Source organism: Oncorhynchus tshawytscha, linkage group LG19, assembly GCF_018296145.1.
Source record: "Oncorhynchus tshawytscha isolate Ot180627B linkage group LG19, Otsh_v2.0, whole genome shotgun sequence".
Taxonomy (NCBI): Eukaryota; Metazoa; Chordata; class Actinopteri; order Salmoniformes; family Salmonidae; genus Oncorhynchus; species Oncorhynchus tshawytscha.
The window spans coordinates 34,523,712-34,547,143 of record NC_056447.1 but is presented as its reverse complement, the minus strand read 5'-3'; the positions used below and the strand labels follow the sequence as shown (position 1 = coordinate 34,547,143).

The 23,432-nt window shown below is 45.7% G+C and overlaps 1 protein-coding gene across 5 annotated transcripts in view; it reads right to left on the bottom strand.

The window, feature by feature from the left end:
• Positions 1-19,225, bottom strand: part of LOC112218988 — a 46,029-nt gene extending 26,804 nt beyond the window's left edge. For all 5 annotated transcript variants that reach the window (XM_042301619.1, XM_042301620.1, XM_042301622.1 and 2 more), the window contains exon 1: positions 18,950-19,225. In XM_042301619.1, coding sequence (XP_042157553.1) covers positions 18,950-19,112 — 163 coding nt within the window. In that variant the 5' untranslated portion in view covers positions 19,113-19,225. The remainder of the gene's footprint in view (positions 1-18,949) is intronic.
• Positions 19,226-23,432: the final 4,207 nt, after the last annotated feature.

The window sequence follows — 23,432 nt, the reverse complement described above, 5'->3', positions numbered from 1 at the left end:
GTCTGTTTGAGGACAGTCAGCTGGACAGGATGTACAGATGTCCTGGAATGCCGTTAGATATCACTCCCAACAGTTCCCACATCTCTCTGGCCCTGTAACATTAATGAACTCATAAACTATATTCTACTCCTGGGAAGATCTGCACTTCTCCTTAAGAATCTAATCTCTGCCATCCAAGAACAGTTTAGGAATGGCATACTATTCTATATTAATCACTCTGAGAATGGATTACATAAGAGGCCAGGTCAAACGTATTATCAGTGCTCAGTGAAGACAGTTAATGGCGCTGCTTTCATACTTTGTTTGGAAAAATCAATGAGTGATTTTGCAATTCTCTTTGTTTTGGATTCGTTGTTCTTTGGCTGACGTATTATTGCTGTGGTAACCCTGAAAAGAAGGGTTACGGCAAATGTAAAACAACAAAACAATATGTTCTACTCAGTGAGAACAGGGAGGGGTGTCTAAACAGGGCGTAGTCTACACAGGGCATGCATTATTAACATAATGTCTATGACCTCAGGATTCCAGTATAATTCCAGTATGATGCTATTACTCATGTAAACACCAGCCCCTTGCTCAACAAGCCTGTCCCTCCCCTTCAATAACCCCCAGATGGTTTTATGTGTTCAAAACACATGTGGCCTAGTACTCTTGTTCTCATCCATACTCCTCTCTTCTGTATTGTATGATGTCTTCAGATTTGACCGGCTGCCTGCTTCTCCCTGACTAAAAATGAGTAACTCATAGTGCCTACTTATATTGACATTTTTGTGGATTTCCTAGTCTGAAAACCACAAGCATCCTCCTCGGCATGGCCTCGTTTGGAGGGACGGGGACGGGGACGGGGGTATGGGGGGACAGAGACAGAGACAAGGAGAGCAACTGAGAGAGATAGCATAAGAGAAGTACAAATGAGAGCGGGGGGTGACCCACGCCTCGACCGCTCCCCAGGGTGGCTGATGGACCGGGATGTGGGGAGGGAGAGGTCGCCTGGGCCAGGTTTTTGAGGAGCAGAAGCATGGAGTTCGCAAGAGACTCTACACCAGCTCTGGTCGCATGACCCTCACCACAGTCACACCGTGTCTCTCTCTCTCCCTCTTTCTCTCTTGCTCTCTCTTCTTAACCTATCTTTCCTCCCTGTCTCTCTCTCCCTCTTTCTCTCTTGCTCTCTCTTCTTAGCCTATCTTTCCTCCCTGTCTCTCCCTGCATTTAAGACTTCAGCATAAATGGTTAAAGAGCATGTAGGGATATTTGAGAAAGCTCCACATTCAGCCTGCCTCACCTGCATTGTTACTGGAGTCAATTACTCATACATTTAACCAGACCGCATCAGAAGCACGCTCACTATAAATGACCACATTCCACAGAATGAACATAATAACCGTGTTAAATGTATTTGTCTCTGACCTGTTTGTGTATTTTGTTTAAGCCAACACGTCTCTGCCTTACAGCATTCCGTTTTGACAATTTGACCAACTTCCATTTATCCTCCAGCAGTGGCTGAATACCTTTTCACATATCCAGTCGGTTTTTCTATTCACATATCTAGGTTAGATGGCAAGGTAGCAACAATGAACCCTATGCTTTTATAAGAACTACTGTAGAAGGTCTACTTTGTCCTTGTCTCATATTCTGCAGAGCTCGGTACTAAGTGCACTACCAGCAGCAGTCTGGAGGGGATCCATGGTGGAGGCGACAGTGACTGGAGCCTGTGATTTCTATGGCATCTTTTAAGTGTCTGTGTAGACTAATCTAGCCCCCGTGGTTATGGACCTGGCCTCCACCCAGACTCACGTCTGCTACACTCACTGATCTACAGCAATGTACAGCAGTACAGACGCTAGGGCAGTAAAAACTGTCAAATAGTCATCCTCGTTGATATGATTAAAGAATATAGTGGATTACACAAGATTATAAAACGGGTTGTTTGGATCCTGGATGCAAAGTACCATGAAGTGTTAAGGCTGATTAACAGTCCATCTAGTTAGCTACTTGGCTAGCCATTTCAAATAATGAGCATAGCTGACAATGTCTTAACTTTAGCTACTTCTATTCATTATTAGAGGATAATAAACCCACAACAACATCATTATTTACAAGGTTATGTCGAGCTTCCTGAAAATAACTCACACTGTGATGAAATAAAACTGGATAATTATATCTGAGAATATTAGGACACCTGCACAGGAGGATTTGGTCTGGTTGCAGTGGCTGTTCGATAACACAACAATATACTTTTTTCATGTCTGTGTGACAAGGAAGATCATTGCAGTGACGGTCTACAGACATTCCGGAGTATAAATTAAATGCGTTTTGACCAGTGACACGTGTCATACTCTAATTGTCTACAGACATGTCATTAGACCAATTATAAACTGGCCTTTAATCTCATAATTCCACTGTCCCACAGTCCAGACAGGAAATTCATCAACTTCATCTTCCTTGGGGAAAAAAGCGTGTACACATTATTTTTCCATGCTACTGCTTGGTTTGCAGCAGTTGTGGGTTGTATAAACCTACCTGTCTGCCTTTATGACCTGTGCAGCAAAGTATCATTTTACAAATGTCAGTAGGATAGCTATCCCAACAATGAACATGAAACAAATCATTCACCATGGAAACTGGAAACTCTCAGAATTTCCTTAATTAATTTATTTGTACGCCTATTGGATATGTATTCAATTATTTATTGAAGTTCTTGTCTCTCATCATCATTGAATCTCTGCTAGCAAGCTACATGCCAAAGATTTGTTCAGCGTAGCAACGTCGAATGAATAGAACATGTATGTATATATATAACGTCCCACAGTTGACAGTGCTCCATCAACTACTACCCCTTCCGACATGTTTGTTAGATGGTGAGAAGCCGAACTTGTGAATTGTTGGTCTCTATCCAGCCACATCACCTGTGATACAAGTTAGTATTCGACGTCCATCCATGTCTGAGGACGTCGGGAGATGGAAACCGGCCTCTAGGGGCAACAGTGAGCGCTGTTACCTTCAAGTAGGTTTTGGTTTTGGTAGGGCGTTGTAAATGGGCATAAGCATCTGCCTCTGATTCCAAAGGTTGCAAATTGGAATCGAGTGATAGAATGTTGTTTTTGAGATTTTTATTTTAAGCCTATTCCAAAACTTAACCCTTACCTTAACCATTTGGAGTTAACGCTTAACCCTTAAGATGTCATAGTTAATGCCTAAATTTAAACTTAAACACTTCAACGTTTGCAGCCATTTTGAGATTTGCTGTTTGAGAAACATGATGTGTAATTCTGACGTGAGACTGTGAGAGCTAGTTGCTCTATCTCCTTTATATTGTGTTTATACTGTGTAAAGAGACAGACTGTGTTTACTGAGACAGAGTTTGGCTGATAAATGTGTTGTGTTTTCTCAGAGTGTGACTAAAAGAGTTCTCTCTGTCAGTGCTGGACCATGCAGGAATGCACAACACATATCTCTGAGGGGAGCCCAACGACTTCCTCTACTAATGACTGTTTGCCAGGCCTTAGTGGCAGCACATCTGCTGGTTGGTGCATTGGCATGTGCCTGAAGAGCAGGTATTATGCAAAGCAGAGAGATATGGCTTACTGCCTTATAAACACACATCCGTGAGGCATGAAGCTCAACACCTGCAAAGACCATACATTGGATAGTAGCCTAACAATTTTGTGGGTTTTACAAGGGGAGTGTCACACCCTGACCATAGTTTACTTTGTATATTTCTATGTTGTGGTTGGTCAGGGTGTGAGCTGAGTGGGCATTCTATGTTTCATGTCTAGTTTGTCTATTTCTATGTCTGGCCTGATATGGTTCTCAATCAGAGGCAGGTGTTAGTCATTGTCTCTGATTGGGAACCATATTTAGGTAGCCTGGGTTTCACTGTGTGTTTGTGGGTGATTGTTCCTGTCTCTGTGTTTTCACCAGATAGGGCTGTTTCGGTTTTCGTTACGTTTCCACGTTTGTTGTTTTTTTGTAGTTTTTTGTATTGATTCGTGTTTTACGTTTGTTGATTAAACATGGATCGCAATCTACACGCCGCATTTTGGTCCGACTCTCCTTCACCAAAAGAGAACCGTTATAGGGAGACATTAGGGCTGGTGTGAATTCACTGTGTGTGTGTGTGTGAAAATATGAAAAGTAAAGCTTCCAAGTGAAATTAACACAATGCGCCACTCGGGAGCCCGGTAGTGCTGCATTTCGGCTTCAGCTGAGCTCCTTTAGCATAGATTTTCATTGCAATTACTAATTTCCGACAGTTGTTTTCCATGTGTTTGATAAAAATAGCCTATGCCTTTATTTCAATGCATAAGATTAAAACATTGATTTGTTTGCTTTTGTCAGTGTAATGGAGTGCGCAACTGGCTGCATGGAAGTCAGGCGCAGGAGAGCAGAAATGCGTAGCAAACGCAGCCCTTTATTGAGGCGAGCAAAACACGGCACTCAGAAAACTAAACACACATGGGTTACAATAACCCAGCTCAAACCAGCCTGGAGTACACATACATTTACACATAACAAATCCACACACAGACATGGGGGGAAACAGAGGGTTATGTGCAAGACGAGTAATGAGGGAATGCAAACCAGGTGTGCGGGAAAACAAGACAAAACAAATGGAAAATGAAAGGTGGATCACTGAAGGCTAGAAGACTGGTGATGTCGACCGCCGTACGCCGCCCGAACAATGAGAAGAACCGACCTCGGCGGAAGTCAGTCAACTGTTTAGAGAGCTCATTGTTTTGTTTTTCATTTTGGAGCACAGATACTGGTGTTCTCTGTGCCATCTGTGGCCCGAAGTACAATGAACAAAAATATAATAGCAAGATGTAAAGAGTTGGTCCCATATTTCATGATCTGAAATAAAAGATCACAGAAATAATCCCGTACGCACAAAAAAAGTATTTCTCTCTAATTTGTCAACATCCCTGTTAGTGAGCATTTCTCTTTTGCCAAGATAATCCATCCACCTCACAGGTGTGGCATATCAAGAAGCTGATTAAATAGCATGATCATTACACAGGTGCACTTTGTGCTGGGGATAATGAAAGGCCACTATAAAATGTGCAGTTTGGCACACAACACAATGCCAGCAGCATACCACCCTGCATACCACTGCTGGCTTGCTTCTGAAGCTAAGCAGGATTGGTACTGGTCAGTTCCTGGATGGGAGACCAGATGCTGCTGGAAGGGGTGTTGGAGGGCCAGTAGGAGGCATTCTTTCCTCTGATCCCAATTGGGGACACTGCCCTGTGTAGGGGGATGTTAAATGGGTGTCCTGACTCTCTGAGGTCATTAAAGATCCCATGGCACTTATTGTAGGGGTGTTAACCCTGGTGTCCTGGCTAAATTCCCAATCTGGCCCTCAAACCATCACGGTCACCTAATAATCCCCAGTTTACAATTGGCTCATTCATCCCCCTCCTCTCCCCTGTAACTATTCCCCAGGTTGTTGCTGCAAATGAGAAAGTGTTCTCAGTCAACTTACCTGGTATTCTGACTGCAGAGAATATAATGTTAATTTCTCTACCATAAGCCGCCTCCAACTTAATTTTATAGATTCGGCAGCAAGTCCAACTGGCCTCACAACCTCAGACTACGTGTAGCCATGCCAGCTCAGGACATCCACATCCGGACTTGTTCACCTGTGGTATCGTCTGAGACCACCCGGACAGCGGATGAATCTGTGGGTTTGCACAAGCAAAGTATTTCTGCACAAACTGAGAAACCGTCTCAGGGAAGCTCATCTGCGTGCTTGTCATTCTCACCAGGGTCTTGACCTGACTACAGTTCAGCGTCATAACTGACTTCAGTGGGCAAATGCTCACCTTCGATGGCCACTGGCACACTGGAGAAATGTGCTCTTCACAGATTAATCATGGTTTCAACTTTACCAGGCAGATGGCAGACAGTGTCTATGGAGTCGTGTGGGTGAGTGGTTTGCTGATGTCAATGTTGTGAACAGAGTGCACCATGGGTATGGGAAGGCATAAGATATGGACAACAAACACAATTGCATTTTTTCAATGCCAGTTTTAATGCACAGAGATACTGTGATGAGATCCTGAGGCCCATTGTTGTGCCATTCATCTGCTGCCATCAACTCATGTTTCAGCATGATAATGCACAAACCCATGTTGCAAGAATCTGTACACAATTGATGGAAGCTGAACGTGTTACAGTTCTTCCATGGCCTGCATACTCGTCATACATGTCACCAATTGAGCATTGTTGGGAAGACATTGGTCAACTGCAAAACATACAGAATGCAGCAGCATGGGTACTGACCAAGACCAGATGGAGAGCACACATTACACTAGTTTTAAGGTCTCTGCACTCTGGCTGTCTGTAAGTTTTAGAATTCATTTTAATATGTTCTATTGTTTTTTCCATACACGATTGGGCACCCCAATATGTCAGACATGCTTTTAAGTTATATAGCAAGTAGGTCCCTCAGGTCCTCTGGCACTGGCCTATTAACTATCCCAAAGAACCAAGGGGCATGGAGAGGCAGCCTTTAGTAATTATGTCCCCAGCCTCCGCAATAGCCTGCCAGAGAACCTGAGGGGGGCTGAAAATGTGGACACATTTAAAAGAGATCTTAAAACACATATTTTTTGCTTTGCTTTCCTTAGGATGCTTTTTATTTGTTAAGTTCTTTTGTCATTCTTTAGTTTTTTTTATGTTATGTTTGTTGTGTAGTAAATATTTCAGCTATTATTTTCATAGTTTTTTATGATTTTTTTCCTGTAAAAAAGCACATTGAGTTGCATTTGAAGTCTGAAATATGCTGTATAAATAAAGCTTGATTTGATTTGATTCTGCTTTTCACTGGATTGACTTGTATAACAACGTGTTCCAGTTTCTGCCAATATCCTGAAACTTCGCACAGCCATTGAAGAGGCGTGGTACAACATTCCACAGGCCACAATCAAGAGCCTGATCGACTCTATGCGATGGGAGATGAGAGGTCACACCAGATGCTGACTGGTTTTCTGATCCACACCCCTACCTTTTGTGACCAACAAATGTATAGTGGGGAGAACAAGTATTTGATACACTGCCGATTTTGCAGGTTTTCCTACTTACAAAGCATGTAGAGGTCTGTAATATTATCATAGGTACACTTCAACTGTGAGAGACGGAATCTAAAACAAAAATCCAGAAAATCACATTTTATGATTTTTAAGTAATTAATTTGCATTTTATTGCATGACATAAGTATTTGATACATCAGAAAAGCAGGTACAGAAACCTTTGTTTGCAATTACAGTGATCACACGTTTCCTATAGTTCTTGACCAGTACGCTACCTGTTCTGCCTGTTCTGCGTGTGTTCATGTGTGTAAAATAGCCTCGGCTGAGAGGGTAGGCTACATGTAGTGGTGTAGGCCTAGTGGAGGGTAAATGCAAGTAAATGCCATTTACCCACATTTTGCATTGGAAGTATAGAGAGCAAACCTTTTTTTTTACCACTGTGAAAACGTTCCAACATGTTTTTTTTACCACTGTGAAAACGTTCCAACATGTTTTTTTTACCACTGTGAAAACATTCCAACATGTTTTTTTTACCACTGTGAAAACGTTCCAACATGTTTTTTTTACCACTGTGAAAACGTTCCAACATGTTTTTTTTTACCACTGTGAAAACGTTCCAACATGTTTTTTTTACCACTGTGAAAACGTTCCAACATGTTTTTTTACCACTGTGAAAACGTTCCAACATGTTTTTTTTTACCACTGTGAAAACGTTCCAACATGTTTTTTTTACCACTGTGAAAACGTTCCAACATGTTTTTTTTACCACTGTGAAAACGTTCCAACATGTTTTTTTTACCACTGTGAAAACGTTCCAACATGTTTTTTTTATTGGCCTATATTTTCATCTATTTGTCAAACAAATCACTTTAAAAATGTGGCTAACTTGTACATGTTGGTCCACTCCAAAATAATTCCAGCATTCAAACTGCATGTCTCAATAGAGGCCCCTGAATGTCATGGTGAAATTCACTCTCTGGAGTAAGTGTTGTGTAGCCTAAATGTGCAATTTCTTTCAACGACATAAAAGCTGAGAGTACTTCATTTTCAACCACAGAAAATACATACATTGATCATTCTATTGATTTATGGCAATATTCTGGTGAGCAAGGCTTTTTTTACGTTGTATTCTAGACTAGCTTCAAGTAATAATGACAGAAGAGAAACTATAGGCCTACTGTAGGCCTACTGTATGTATCTAATTATAGGCAAGTTGACTAACAAATTGCCTACCACCTTATAAGCACAAAAACATCTAAATGCGGTTTAAACTTGGGGCAGCAGGTAGCCTAGTGGTTAGAGTGTTGGGCCAGTAACTGAAAGATTGCTAGATCGATTTCCCAAGCAGACAAGGTAAAAAATATGTTGTTCTGCCACTGAACAAGGCAGTTAACCAACTGTTCCTAGGCTGTCATTATAAATAATAATTTGTTGTTAACTTAACTTACTTGCCTAGTTAAATAAAATATTTAAACTATATTTTGAACACACCTCTGTGCACGGGTATCCTACATGAGCCATTTGAAGGAATTCTTTGACAATCAGATGAAAACCTCATGACTGGTTGTGTTTATGACACATTAAAACCTGTTTGGGATAGGGGGCAGTATTTTCACGTTTGGATGAAAAGCATGCCCAGAGTAAACTACCTCCTACTCAGGCCCAGAAGCTAATATATGCATATTATTAGTAGATTTGCATAGAAAACACGCTGAAGTTTCTAAAACTGTTTGAATGATGTCTGTGAGTATAACAGAACTCATATGGCAGGCAAAAGCCTGAGAAAAATCCAACCAGGAAGTGGGAAATCTAAGGTTTGCAGTTTTTCAAGTCTTTGCCTATCCAATATACAGTGTAAATGGGGTCATATTGCACTTCCTAAGCCTTCCACTAGATGTCAACAGTCTTTATAACCTTGTTTCAGGCTTTTACTAGGAAGGGGGACCGAATAAGAGCTGTTTGAACCAGGTGTCTGGCAGAATGCCATGAGCTAAGTCACCCGTGCGGCCGTGAGAGGTAGCTGCGTTCCTTTTCATTTCTAAAGAAAAAATAATTGTCCGGTTGAAACATTATTGAAGATTTATGATAAAAACATCCTAAAGATTGATTCCATACATCGTTTGACATGTTTATACGAACTGTAATAGAACTTTTTTGACTTTTTGTCTGGACTTTCGTCTGGACTTGCCCGCGCCTCGTGAATTTCGATTGGTGAACTAAACGCGCTAACAAAAAGGAGGTATTTGAACATAAAGATTAACTTTATCGAACAAAACAAACATTTCTTGTGGAACTGGGATTCCTGGGAGTGCATTCTGATGAAGATCATCAAAGGTAAGTGAATATTTATAACGCTATTTCTGACTTTTACTGACTCCACAACATGGCAGGTATCTGTATGGCTTGTTTTTGTGGCTTAGCGCTGTACTCAGATTATTGAATTGTGTGCTTTTTCCGTGAAGCTTTTTAGAAATCTGACACAGCGGTTGCATTAAGGAGAAGTATATCTATAATTCTATGCATAACACTTGTATATTTTATCAAAGTTTATGATGAGTATTTCTGTAAATTGATGTGGCTCTCCGCAAATTCTCCGGGATGTTTTCAAGGCACAACCTTACTGAACATAACGCGTCAATGTAAACATAGATTTTTGAATATAAATATGAACTTTATCGAACAAAACATACATGTATTGTGTAACACGAAGTCCTATGTGTGTCATCTGATGAAAATCATCAAAGGTTAGTGATTAATTTTATCTCTATTTCTGCTTTTTGTGACTCCTCTCTTTGGCTGTATGTTTTTTGTGACAAGGCAATGACCTAACATAATCGTATGGCGTGCTTTCGCTGTAAAGCCTTTTTGAAATCGGACACGATGGCTACATTAACAAGAAGTTAAGCTTTAATTTGGTGTATTGCACTTGTGAATGTATGTAAGTAAGTTACATATTTCAACAAAATATATTTGAATTCCGTGCTCTGCCATTTCAGCGGATGTTGTCGAGGGCTTCCGCTAGCCTTAAGAAGTTTTAACACATAGTCTAATACAAATCTTTACTTTCAGGTCCACAGAGTTCATAATTAATTAATAGGGTTCTATATAGCCTAATTCTATGATTAGGCCTATAAAAATGTTTCGTACACTTAGGAGGTCCTCGTACCGGGAAGAAATTAGATCTACTTTCACCCCTGCAAAAATATGTGCGAATTTCCTATGGCATGCATTTTTGTTACTAATTATCTTTAAATTAGGTGTTTTCTGCAATTGCCAAGCCTGACAACATAATTGTGAGAGTGTGAGGGAAATAGCACAGACTTACCAAATCCTTTCCTATACTCCTTTCTCTCCTGCCTCTTTTCTTCAGGCATTACATATTGAACCTGAGACTGTCTGTCTGGGCTTTGAATGTGTCAATCTTACCTTGTTTGCCCTCTTTTGAACTGAAAGCACAGATTTCATGTTTGTGTTTGTATAATCTTGTATAGTCTCTTTGGCTCCCTTTCTACGTGTACAGGCAATCACAGTATGAGGCCATTATCTGTATGCAAATATTATGCAGATCTGCCCACAACCACACCGGTGCATTGTAACAACCTGATATGGATTGTGCATGGCTCAATCTCTCATGCCCAGGGCACTGATAGTCGTACACAACCCCTTACCACACAACAAGCTTGATTAAGAAATAAATGCTTGCATGTTTTGTGATATTGTCTTTCTCTCTTTCCTCACATAGCCTGCAGACTATTTCTGATTGGGTTGCTTGTGAACAGCCCTGCTAGCGCTACGCAATTGTGCTAAATGCTCACAGCTTAGAACAGAAAAAAGAAAAACACTTCAACAAATAGAAAACTCCCCGGTAAGGTATTTTTCCAGGCTTTTGGCTAGGCATGCAGATCTCTTTGCTGTTTGTGTGGCTACTCTTGCCTTATGTAATTGGTATCTGTTTTTTCCATCCCAGATGTTGTGGAAGATATCCTCCGACAAGAACGTCAAGGAGCCGGGGAAACCAAAAAAAGCAATAATCTGAGCCTCTTCAAAGAAACCCTGTCACCTGGTGGATGGTGGGGAGAGGAGACCCCATTTCCCCATTTAAAACACCATCCCCCACCCCATCCCATTGCTGGGTTTAGACACAGGTTCTAAGGTTGTTAACATGTGCCATCCGGCTTTGATGTGGATCCAGATGCTGACATCATTGTTTTTGGGAGCAGAACATACACTCAGACAGTCCTCCTACAAAGGTGCTGATATGTCTGTATCTGAGCCCTGTCCTAGTGCCCTGCTACCCTGCTGCCTTACTGCCCCCTCTATGCCACAGGTCTCACACAGTAACAAGACCTTCAGAAAGGTCATACACTCTCAGACAAACACAAGCAGCATATAAAGGACAAACCATATGGACTGATACACCACTTCCAATATGTAGCTGCTCTGACTGATACACCACTTCCAATATGTAGCTGCTCTGACTGATACACCACTTCCAATATGTAGCTGCTCTGACTGATACACCACTTCCAATATGTAGCTGCTCTGACTGATACACCACTTCCAATATGTAGCTGCTCTGACTGATACACCACTTCCAATATGTAGCTGCTCTGACTGATAGCTGCTCTGACTGATACACCACTTCCAATATGTAGCTGCTCTGACTGATACACCACTTCCAATATGTAGCTGCTCTGACTGATACACCACTTCCAATATGTAGCTGCTCTGACTGATACACCACTTCCAATATGTAGCTGCTCTGACTGATACACCACTTCCAATATGTAGCTGCTCTGACTGATACACCACTTCCAATATGTAGCTGCTCTGATTGATACACAAAATATGCCTATTGTGCAGAATTTTATTGGCCAAAATCCTAATATTGACCATAAACCAGCTTGCACTCCAGCCGTGGCAGCATGCCAACTCATATCAACTCATGGCAGTCCCCTTATAAATGTCTATTTTGGGGTCAAACTCAAGGTTGCTCTACAGTCTCTTTATTTGTTGTGTATAAAAAGTCCACACACTTCTTTTCATTCCTCTCATCTCTGATTTCACATCCAAATGCTTTGAGGCACAGCTGTGAGTACTGTACTCACCCCCCCCACACCCCCCAAAAAACTATTCCCTGTCCTCTGCTCTAAAAATGGCACAATACCGTAGACTGCCTCTTTAAATAAAGCCTGCTACCCCAACTGAGGACCATTAAGATCACAATAGAGTCCAGAAACCACAGAGAGCTAGTGCGCGGGCATGCGTGTGTTCATGCATGTGTTAATGCGTGTGTTCATGCGTATGGGCGAGCGAGAGAACTGATGTGCTGAGCATTGCTGAGCAGTGAGTTAACGTCGTATCAGAGATTAATGCCGTCTGCATTCAGGGCTCTGTCATAGCTGTTAAAAATCTCCATTTTTCTCTGTTGCCGCTTGTTGATGGCTACATGTGTTTATGTCACAGGAAGTGTTGTGATTCAGGAGCTGTGTGTCTTGTGGCTTCGCCACTTGTGTCAGGCTCTTTCTCTGGGTTGTAATGAAATAAAAAGTTAGGTCAGGAAACACTGACGATCAATAAGATGACACATTGCATCTGCTACCGAAGAAATTGTCCCCGTACTCAGAGCAGAATAGCTGTAGTGTGTTCGTGTGTGCACTTTTGTGTGCATGCTGACTCTCTGTGCTCCCTGGCTGCAGATGTCTAATATTTTGAGGTCTGAGCGATTTAGCGGCCGTGGAACAGGAAACTCCTCTGGGGGTTGTGGTGTACCAGTAGAGGCTGCTGAGGGGACGACAGCTCATTATAATGGCTGGAACGGAGGAAATAGAATGGTATCAAACCATGAATTTGATGCCATTCAACTCATTCTGCTCCAGTCATTACCACAAGTCCATCCTCCCCAATTAAGGTGCCACCAACCTCCTGTGTGGTGTACAGAATGTGGGATGGAGTGTGTTGGGGATTCTGTAGCTCTGTTCACACATATGGATCCTGATCCCAAATATAGGTCTCCATGGACAACCTCTACAATGCTATAACCCTCCCGTGGTCCTGGGGTCAGGGTGACCCAGGTCCTGTGTGTGGAGGGCTCCCCTTTCTGCGCTCTGCGCTCGCGGGTCAGAGCGACCCAGGCCCTGTGTTTCCAGGGCTCTCGCTCTGCGCTGGCGGGTCAGAGCGACCGTGCCAGCCACTGGCGAGGCGTGTGCCTTTGAGCGTAGTAGAGTGTCTGCGAGTGTGGCGAGTGTGGCGAGGTTGTGCCCGGCTCCCCGCTCTGCGCTATGTGCTCTGTCCTCGCCGCTCTGCGCTCTTGGGTCAGAGCGACCCAGCCAGCCGCTGCACAGGTCCGGACGTGCCTCGCAGTGTGCTAGAGAGCAGCCGAGTGTTGTAGTTGCGCTCTGGGCTCACGGGTAAGAGCGACCCAGGCCCTGTGTTTCCAGGGCTCTGCGCTTTGCTCTCCCGAGTCAGAGCGACCGTGCCAGCCACTGGCGAGGCGTGTGCCTCTGAGCGTAGTAGAGAGTCTGCGAGTGCGGCGAGTGTGGCGAGGCTGTGCCGGGCTCCCCGCTCTGCGCTCTGTGCTCTGTCCTCTGTGCTCTGCGCTCTTGGGTCAGAGCGACCCTGCCAGCCACTGGCGAGGCGTGTGCCGTCGAGCGTAGTAGAGTGTCTGCGAGTGTGTCGAGGCTGTGCTCTGGGCTCACAGCTCTGCGCTCTGCGCTCTGGGCTCTGCGCTCATGGGTCAGAGCGACCCAGCCAGCCGCTGCACAGGTCCGGACGTGCTCCGCTGTGTGCTAGAGAGCAGCCGAGTGTTGCAGTTGCGCTCTGCGCTCGTGGGTCAGAGCGACCCAGCCAGCCGCTGCACAGGTCCGGACATGCTCCGCTGTGTGCTAGAGAGCAGCCGAGTGTTGCAGTTGCGCTCTGCGCTCGTGGGTCAGAGCGACCCAGCCAGCTGCTGCACAGGTCCGGATGTGCTCCGCTGTGTGCTAGAGAGCAGCCGAGTGTTGCAGTTGCGCTCTGCTCTCGTGGGTCAGAGCGACCCAGCCAGCCGCTGCACAGGTCCGGACGTGCTCCGCTGTGTGCTAGAGAGCAGCCGAGTGTTGCAGTTGCGCTCTGCGCTCCTGGGTCAGTGCGACCCAGGCCCTGGAAACACAGGGCTGGCCCTCTGCGCTCTGTGCTCTGCGAGTCCGAGCGACCCTGTCAGCCACTGGCGAGGCGTATGCCGTGGAGCGTACTAGAGTGTCTGCGAGTGTTCTTGTTGCGCTCTGTGAGTCAGAGCGACCCAGCCAGCCGCTGCACAGGTCCGGACGTGCTCCGCTGTGTGCTAGAGAGCAGCCGAGTGTTGTAGTTGCGCTCTGCGATTCAGAGCGACCCAGCCAGCCGCTGCACAGGTCCGGACGTGCTCCGCTGTGTGCTAGAGAGCAGCCGAGTGTTCTTGTTGCTCGGCTGGGTTTTGGGTCGACTGCACAGGGCTACACAGGTGCGCGCAAGCGAACCTCGAGCATTTTCGGGTCTCGGTATCCCGCGTAAGCCGTCCGGCCGGCCCTACGTAGAGAGGATACTAATATTGTCAGCGGCGCCCACCCACACCAACCCGCACACACACACACACACACACACACACACACACACACACACACACACACACACACACACACACACACACACACACACACACAAAGTGACCGGCGCCCCACCCGTGCCAAGTGCGCTCTTCCCCGCAGCTCAGCGGACCCGCTCGGCTCCACCGATCGGCCATGGCCGCGCAGGTTCTAGAACAGATCTTGTCCAGCGTGGACCAAGAAGACTACTCGGATTGCCAGGAGGAGGAAGAGGAAGAGGTTTCGGAAGACCAAGACGGGGAGGAATACAACCCCGAGCGCCGCGAGGTCGACGATGCCTCTTCTCCCTCTTCTGAGGAAGAGCAGCCCGAGGAAGAGCCGCCCATCTCCTCGGCCCCGGACCGACGGGAGCCGCCGTTGCTGTCGAAGAACGGCAAAATCGAGTGGTCCCCCGTGGCCTACGGCCGCCACCGCGGGCCCCTGGCGATCTGCCACGCCGGGCCGGACCAGACTCCAGGCCCCACGGCCTATGCCACGACACAGGCCCGCGACATCGCGTCCGCCTTCCACCTGTTTGTCACACCGGCGATAGAAAGGATAATTGTGGAAATGACGAACCTGCACGGGGCCAGAAAATACGGCGACGGCTGGCGACCCATGGACGCCACGGACCTGCGCGCCTACCTAGGGCTGCTGATCCTAGCGGGCGTCTACAGGTCCCGGGGCGAGGCCGCGGCAAGCCTGTGGGACGCCGAGAGCGGCAGGACCGTGTTCCGAGCCACCATGTCGCTCAAGGTCTTTCACAGGTACTCGAGGCTGCTGCGATTCGACGACCGCCAGTCGAGACCCGCCAGACTCGCCATGGACAAACTCGCAGCCATACGGGAGGTCTGGGACCTGTGGGAGGCGCGGCTGCCGGCCCTCTACAACCCGGGGCCCGACGTGACGGTGGACGAGCAACTGGTCCCGTTCAGAGGTACTGTGCTTGCGCTTGTGCGCGTGCGTGCGCGTGTGCTTACATGTCTATACAGAGCGTGTGTGACACAACGGTTGGCCCTTTTGTCTACCCCGTTGCACACAGTAACCACACTAATGTCTTGTCCCCTTTCCAAAAGGCCGCTCTCCTTTCCGTCAGTACATCCCCAGCAAGCCGGCCAAATACGGCATCAAGTCGTTGGTGGCCTGCGACGCCAAGTCCAGCTACGCTTGGAAGATGCAAGTGTACACCAGCAAGGCGGCCGGCGGAGGCCAGGGGATGCGCGTCGTCCTCGATCTGACAACGGGCCTGAGCGGTCGCAACGTCACCTGTGACAACTTCTTCACCTCCTACGACCTGGGCCAGCGGCTCCTCGAGAGGAACCTCACCATGGTGGGCACAGTGAGAAAGAACAAGGCCGAGCTCCCGCCCGCGCTGCTCGAGTCCAGGGACAGACAGGTCCTGTCCTCCAGGTTTGCCTTCACGCCCACCGCCACTCTGGTGTCCTACCTGGCAAAGAGAAACAAGAACGTGCTACTCTTGAGCACGCTGCACACAGAGGACCACATCAGCGATCGCCGCGACAAGAAGCCGGCCCTCATCCTAGACTACAACTGCAACAAGGGCGGCGTGGACAACCTAGACAAGGTGGTGGGCACCTACAGCTGCAGACGGATGACTGCCCGCTGGCCCCTGGTCGTCTTCCACAACATCCTCGACGTGTCCTCCTACAACGCCTTTGTCATATGGCGAGAGATCAAGCCTGACTGGATGCCTGGCAAGCGGAACAAGCGCAGGGTGTTCCTCGAGCAGCTGGAAAGGCACTCGTGAAGCCGCTGATCCAAAGAAGGCAGCATCTGCCCCGCACCGAAGCGGCGGCAGCCCTTGTCAAAGTCCTACAGAGTGCTACGGCGGCGCCTCCTGATCAACAGCGCCAGGGCCCCGCCGCTGGCACGGCCGCTGCCCTGCTCGTTTCCCCGGCCACCACCGGGGCAAGTAAGAGGAAGAGGTGTCAGCTCTGCCCACCCAAGAAGGACTCCAAGACACACACGGTGTGCTGCAGGTGTAAGAAATACATCTGCAAAGGCTGTTCACACGCCTACTGTCACACTTGCGCACATTGGGCCTTTAGCCAGGACGGGACAGGGTGACCCGGAGGACACGGGGACTAGACACAGTACCAGGACCACGGGAGGGTTAAGTAAACATCTGTCTGATAAGAAACCACAAGCCCATTTCAATGCATACACCCATTTCTGTATTATCCACTTTTGTTAAATTGTGTATCGTGTGTAGAAATGTATACTGGAATCTAGGTCAAACAGGAGCCTGAAATTTGCACATTTGTTTCATACATTTGGTCTGTTAACTTGAGACTTGAACTGAACTCTTTCAGACAATATGATATTCTATTTTCCAAACGCTCAATTTCGCCAACATTTTCTCATCAATGGCAGACTCTCCATATCCTTCCCCCGTCACTCTCTCTTTGTCACGGATCCCTTCAGAACTTTCAGAACTATTCCCACTGATTAGTGCTTGTATAAGTGTGCCCTTTCGTTTCCATTGTGTGGTCGATTATTGTTACAATGTCCATGGTGCGTGTGAGTACCTGTGCTGTGTGTTTTGGCTTTCGTGCCATTGTGAATTGCACAGATGATTACGGATCTCGTCCTGTGTGTTAATCATTGTGCGCATGTGCTATTTATTCGAGGTACTACGCTCTTTTGTTTTGGGTTTCTACCCTGGGTTTTGTCACGTGTTTGTTTGGTCTTCGCCCCCGTGCCTTTACACAGCACGCCATAATTTAGGCTTAATAAAAAAACTATTATGCATTCCTGCGCCTGTCTCCCGACCTATATATGCCAACGTGACACTCCTCTCACCTCTCCCACCTCCACTCTGCCCTTTCCCCTCATCCTTTCCCCTTTTTCTCTCCCCTATTCCCTCTTAATTCTCCCCTCTTCTTTCTCCTTTTATCCCTCTCCCCTCTCCCTCTCTTCTATCTGCCAGTGACCTTGGTCTCTATTTACGACTGCTAACTACCCATTAGCCTAAACCAGCCTCCTGGGGATCTTAGCCAAATAAGCTGTGAGGAGACATCATTGACTGACTAGAGAGTAGGAAATGTGTAAGAAGCACAGAGGTCCTTTGGAAGCACAGTGGAGGGAGAACCCCACATTCAACAGGAAAGAATGTCCAGGCAGCCTGCAGCCTGTTGCTGACTGAACTCAGCTTGAGCCTCAGAGTTAAGGATTCTCACAAGATTTATCTGTCTGTCTTTGTCTTTGTTTTTAAATCTCTCTCCTGACCCCCGTCTCTCTTTGTCTCTCTCTCTCTTTTACGTTTCCTCTCTTGCACTGCCCTCACGCCAAATACTTGGCTCCAGTGTGTAATCACTTCTGCTCTTTAAGAAAAACCATCAAACCCACAACCTTCCCTCTAGGCACAGTTCCATAGTGATTGCTGTTTTGCTCTACCGATTTCATCCTTCATCAACTGATTGTATAATGAATTTGAAGCAAGCAACTGGTACATTAATAGTCTGAGTCAGTCTCACTGCTGTAATTGCTGTTTATTATCAGGTAAGTAGTAAACTCTGGCACATCTCTCATCGCCGAAGGGAGGTATCTTCGTTACAGGTGTTTAAAACGGTTGTAGTCTACCTCGTAAAACGTTTTACATTAGGCTTTATTGTACTGCCATAACACCTGGAGGTGTTAGTTATAGTTAGTAAGTCTCTGTGTAGTTCACTGGAAAGTTATGAGAGACACAGTATGGTAGACACATCAGCAGAGACTGTATTATTCACTCCAATATGATACACACCCTGCAGCGGTTCAAATGGTCACGAGGGCCAATAGACGGATGCTTCTGAGCAGACCTCATCCACAACACTCTGTCAATAGACACAGACTGCCAAATGTTTAACAGGATGATAAGCAGGCTCGGAACGGCTCCATCTATTTACAAGGAATGTGTGGCTTTGTTTGGGATCCAGCACATATCTCAGATAAGACATGGTCAGTTGAAATTAAATAATTTAAAGTGCTCAGCAGATATGAAATCATGTTGCACAGTAAGTAAAGGGTGAGGAAAGAAAGAGCGTGATGACTCTTAAGTAGACAATAACAAGTTAAAACACCAAGAGGTTGACTCATGCAGGATCCCAAAGCAGGATCCCACAGCAGGTTTTTTAAGTCAAACCAACAACAAACTCTGTTTCCTCCCTCTACAAAAGCTTCTACTTCACTGTATGGCTCTTCTTTCACAAGGCACTCTGAAAGCCTTTCTGCCCTTTAAGAGAAAAAGAGAAGGAGAGATAAAGACAGGAGGAAGGGTGGAGAGACAGAGAGAGACATATCTGATTTTGCAGGGGCTCTTACCGTAGGGCCATGCTAGCCCCTGGTACAGGGAGATGAGGATGAGGAGAGTGATGAAGAGGGAAGATCCACAGGTCCCGGGGGAGTGGTGGGTGCCTGTGTGAGGGAGCGTAGGGGTCCCCCCGTGGCTTTCCCCCAGCTGCAGTCCCCGTACCGCAGAAAGCATGCTGCAGTCTGGAGCTCTGTTTACTTTCTGAGCTCAGCTGGTTTGACATCACACTCTTTCTCTTTCTCTCTCCCTCTGTTGCTTTCTCTTTCTCCCTCCCTCTCTCTTTCCTTTCCTCACTCTCTGACTTTGTCTCTTCCCCCTCTCTCGTTTCCACCCTCTCTCTATCTCTCCCTCCCCCCTTTGCTTCAGGTTACAGCCCAGCCTGGTAAGGAGCTCCAGTCAGGAAGGGCTTCCAACAGCCCGCTCCTCTCTTCAGACGATGTCACTGCTCTTGAATTTAACCATAGGCTGTTTTAACCCATTATCCTCTTGCTCAGCTGTATACAAAAACACACACAAACACACACACACACACACTCTCTTTTCAGAAACAGAACTAACTTTAAGAGATGTATTAATAAGGTGTGTAAGGTGTCTGGTCCAGGAAAATAAAATACCATTTTATTTGTCACATGCTTCATAAAACAACACGTGTAGACTAACAGTGAAATGCTTACTTACTGGTCCTATTCCAAAAATAAATACACAGTGAATAACAATAATCAGTCAAAAATAACATGGCTATATACAGGGAGTACCAGCACTGAGTCGATGTGACCGGGTACGAAGAAATTGAGTCACTTAGAAATGTCCTTGTTTTACATGAAAACATACATGACGTTAGTTTCAAAATGAATAGGAAATACAGTCAAGATGTTGACAAGGTTATAAATGATGATTTTTAATTGAAATATTAATTGTGTCCTTCAAACTTTGCTTTTGTCAAAGAATCCTCAATTTGCAGCAATTACAGCCTTGAAAACCTTTGGCATTCTAGTTGTCAATTTGTTGAGGTAATATGAAGAGATTTCACCCCATGCTTCTTGAAGCACCTCCCACAATTTAGATTGGCTTGATAGGCACTTCTTACTTACCATAGGGTCAAGCTGCTCCCACAACTGCTCAATAGGATTGAGATCTGGTGACTGTGCCAGCCACTCCATTATAGACTGAATAACAGCTGACTGCTCTTTAATAAATAGTTCTTGCATAGTTTTTATTTTTTTAACTAGGCAAGTCCGTTAAGAACAAATTCTTATTTTCAGTCTAGGAACTTGTTCAGGGGCAGAACAACAGATTGTTTTTACTTTGTCAGCTTGGGGCTTTGATCTTCCAACCTTTCAGTTACTAGTCCAACACTAGGCTATCTCAGATAAGGGGGAGTGAGGCCTCAACCAGTGGGTTTTGCGATGGGTATACAGAGACGACCAGTTAACAGAGGAGTATAGAGTGCAGTGATGTGTACTATAAGGAGCATTGGTGGCAAATCTGATGGCCCAATGGTAAAGAACATCTAGCTCTTTGAGGGCACCCTTATAGTGGTCCTGAATGGCAGAGAGCTCAGGCCCAGTGATGTACTGGGCTCTCAATGGTGTAGCTGTTGAACTTTTTTAGGATCTGAGCGCCCATGTCAAATCCTTTCAACCTCCTGAGGGTGAAGAAGTGCTGGCATGTCCTCTTCACCACTGTGTGGCTGCGTGTGTACCATGTTAATTCCTTAGTGATGAGGAGCCTGACAAACTTGAAGCACTCAACCCGCTCCACTACAGCCCCATCGATGTGGATGGGGGCATGCTCACCCCTCCATTTCCTGTAGTCCACGATCAGCTCCTTTGTCTTGCTGACATTGAGGGAGAGGTAGCTGTCCTGGCACCACACTTCCAGGTTTCTGACCTCCTCCCTATAGGTTGCCTCATCGTCTTTGGTGATCAGTCTTACCACCGTCGTGTCATCAGCAAACTTCATGATGGTATTGGAGTCGTGCACGCCCACGCAGTCGTGGGTGAACAGGGAGTACAACAAGAGGGGACTAAGCACACATCCCTGAGGGGCCCCCGTGTTGATGGTCAGCATGGCATATGTGTTGTTACCTACACTCAACACCTGGGGCAGGCCCGTCAGGAGGTCCAGGATCCAGTTTCAGAGGGAGGTTTTCAGTCCCAGGGTCCTGAGCTTGGTGATGAGCTTGGAGGGGACTATTGTGTTGAGTGCTGAGCTGTAGTCAATAAATAGCATTCTTACATAAGTATTACTTTTGTCCGGGTGGATGAGAGCAGTGTGGAGTTCAATGGAGATTGTATCATGTATGAATATGTTTGGGCGTTTATGCAAATTGGAGTGGGTCCAGGGTGTCTGGGATGATAGAGTTAATATGAGCAATAACCAGCCTTTCAAAGCATTTCATGACTATAGATGTGAGTGCTACAGGGCGATAGTCATTTAGGCAGGTTACCTTGGCATTCTTGGGTGAGGGGACTATGGTGGTCTGCTTGAAACAAGTTGGTATTAAAGACCGGGCCAGGGATAGGCTGAAAATGTCAGTGAAGACACTTATAGCTGGACAGTGCATGCTCTAAGTACACATCCTGGTATTCCATCTGGCCCCATGGCCTTGTGAATGTCATCGGGAACAGATGGTGCTCTTATACATAGTTCAGTGTTGCTTGCCTCAAAGCAAGCATAGAAGGCATTTAGCTCATCTGCAAGGCTTGCAATGCTTGACAGCTATGTAAGTACGGTCACAGTGGGGATAAACTCTTCAGTGTTATCGGATGAATCCTAGAACATATTCCAGTCTGTGCTAGCGAAATTGTCCTGTAACTTAGCATCCACTTCATCGGACAACTTCTGTATTGAGCGCGTCACTGATACTTCCTGTTTGAGTTTTTCCTTGTAAGCAGGAAGTAGGAGGATAGAGTTACGGTCTGATTTACCGAAGGGAGAGTGAGGAAGGACCTTGTATGAGTTTCTGTGTGTGGAGTATTTGTATTTGTATTTGCCAAGCCAGCAGCTACTCTTCCTGAGGTCCAGCCAAATTAAGGTAGTTTATACAATAAAAAATTTAAAAAAACATTCACAGACCATGTGCCCTCAGGCAACTACTCCACCATTACAACATACAGTTGAAGTCGGAAGTTTACATACACCTTAGCAAATACATTTAATACAATACATTTAAACTCAGTTTTTCACAATTCCTGACATTCCGTCTTAGGTCAGTTAGGATCACCACTTTATTTTAAGAACGTGAAATGTCAGAATAATAGTAGAGAGAATGATTTATTTAATATTTTATTTCTTTCATCACATTCCCAGTGGGTCAGAAGATTACATACACTCAATTAGTAGCATTGCCTTTAAATTGTTTAACTTGGGTCAAAAATGTCAGGTAGCCTTCCACAAGCTGCCCACAATAAGTTGGGTGAATTTTGGCCCATTCCTCCTGACAGAGCTAGTGTAACTGAGTCAGGGTTGTAGGCCTCCTTGCTCACACACGCTTTTTCAGTTCTGCCCACAAATTTTCTATAGGTTTGAGGTCAGGGCTTTGTGATGGCCACTCCAATACCTTGACATTGTTGTCCTTAAGCCATTTTGCCACAACTTTATGCTTGGGGTCATTGTTCATTTGGAAGACCCATTTGCGACCAAGCTTTAACTTCCTGACTGATGTCTTGAGATGTTGCTTCAATATATCCACATTCTTGTCCTGCCTCAGGATGCCATCTATTTTATGAAGTGCACCAGTCCCTCCTGCAGCAAAGCACCCCACAACATGATCAAATCAAATCAAATGTATTTAAAGAGCCCTTCTTACATCAGCTGAAATCTCAAAGTGCTGTACAGAAACCCAGCCTAAAACCCCAAACAGCAAGCAATGCTCATTTTTCAAAATAAATGCCTGAAACTATGTCTGAAGACTGTTGACACCCTGAGGAAGTGATAGGAAAATGAATCTGGTTCATATCCCTTTAAATCCAGCAAAGGGAGGCTATGGAACATGGAGTTTTCAAAATAGAAGCCACTTCCTGTTTTGATTTTCCCCAGGGTTTCGCCTGCAATATCAGTTCTGTTATACTCACAGACAATATTTTGACAGTTTTGGAAACTTTAGAGTGTTTTCTATCCAATACTACTAATAATATGCATATATTAGCATCTGAGACTGAGGAGCTGGCCGTTTACAATGGGCACCTTTTCATCCAAGCTACTCAATACTGCCCCTGCAGCCATATGAAGTTAATTCACACAGGACACCGGATAAAACAGGAGAAATACTCCAGATAAAACAAACTGACCCTAGCCCCCCGACATAAACTCTGCAGCATAAATACTGGAGGCTGAGACAGGAGGGGTCAGGAGACACTGTGGCCCCATCCAATGATACCCCCAGACAGGGCCAAACAGGCAGTCTATAGCCCCACCCACTTTGCCAAAGCACAGCCCCCACAAAACTAGAGTGATATCTTCAACCACCAACTTATCATCCTGAGACAAGGC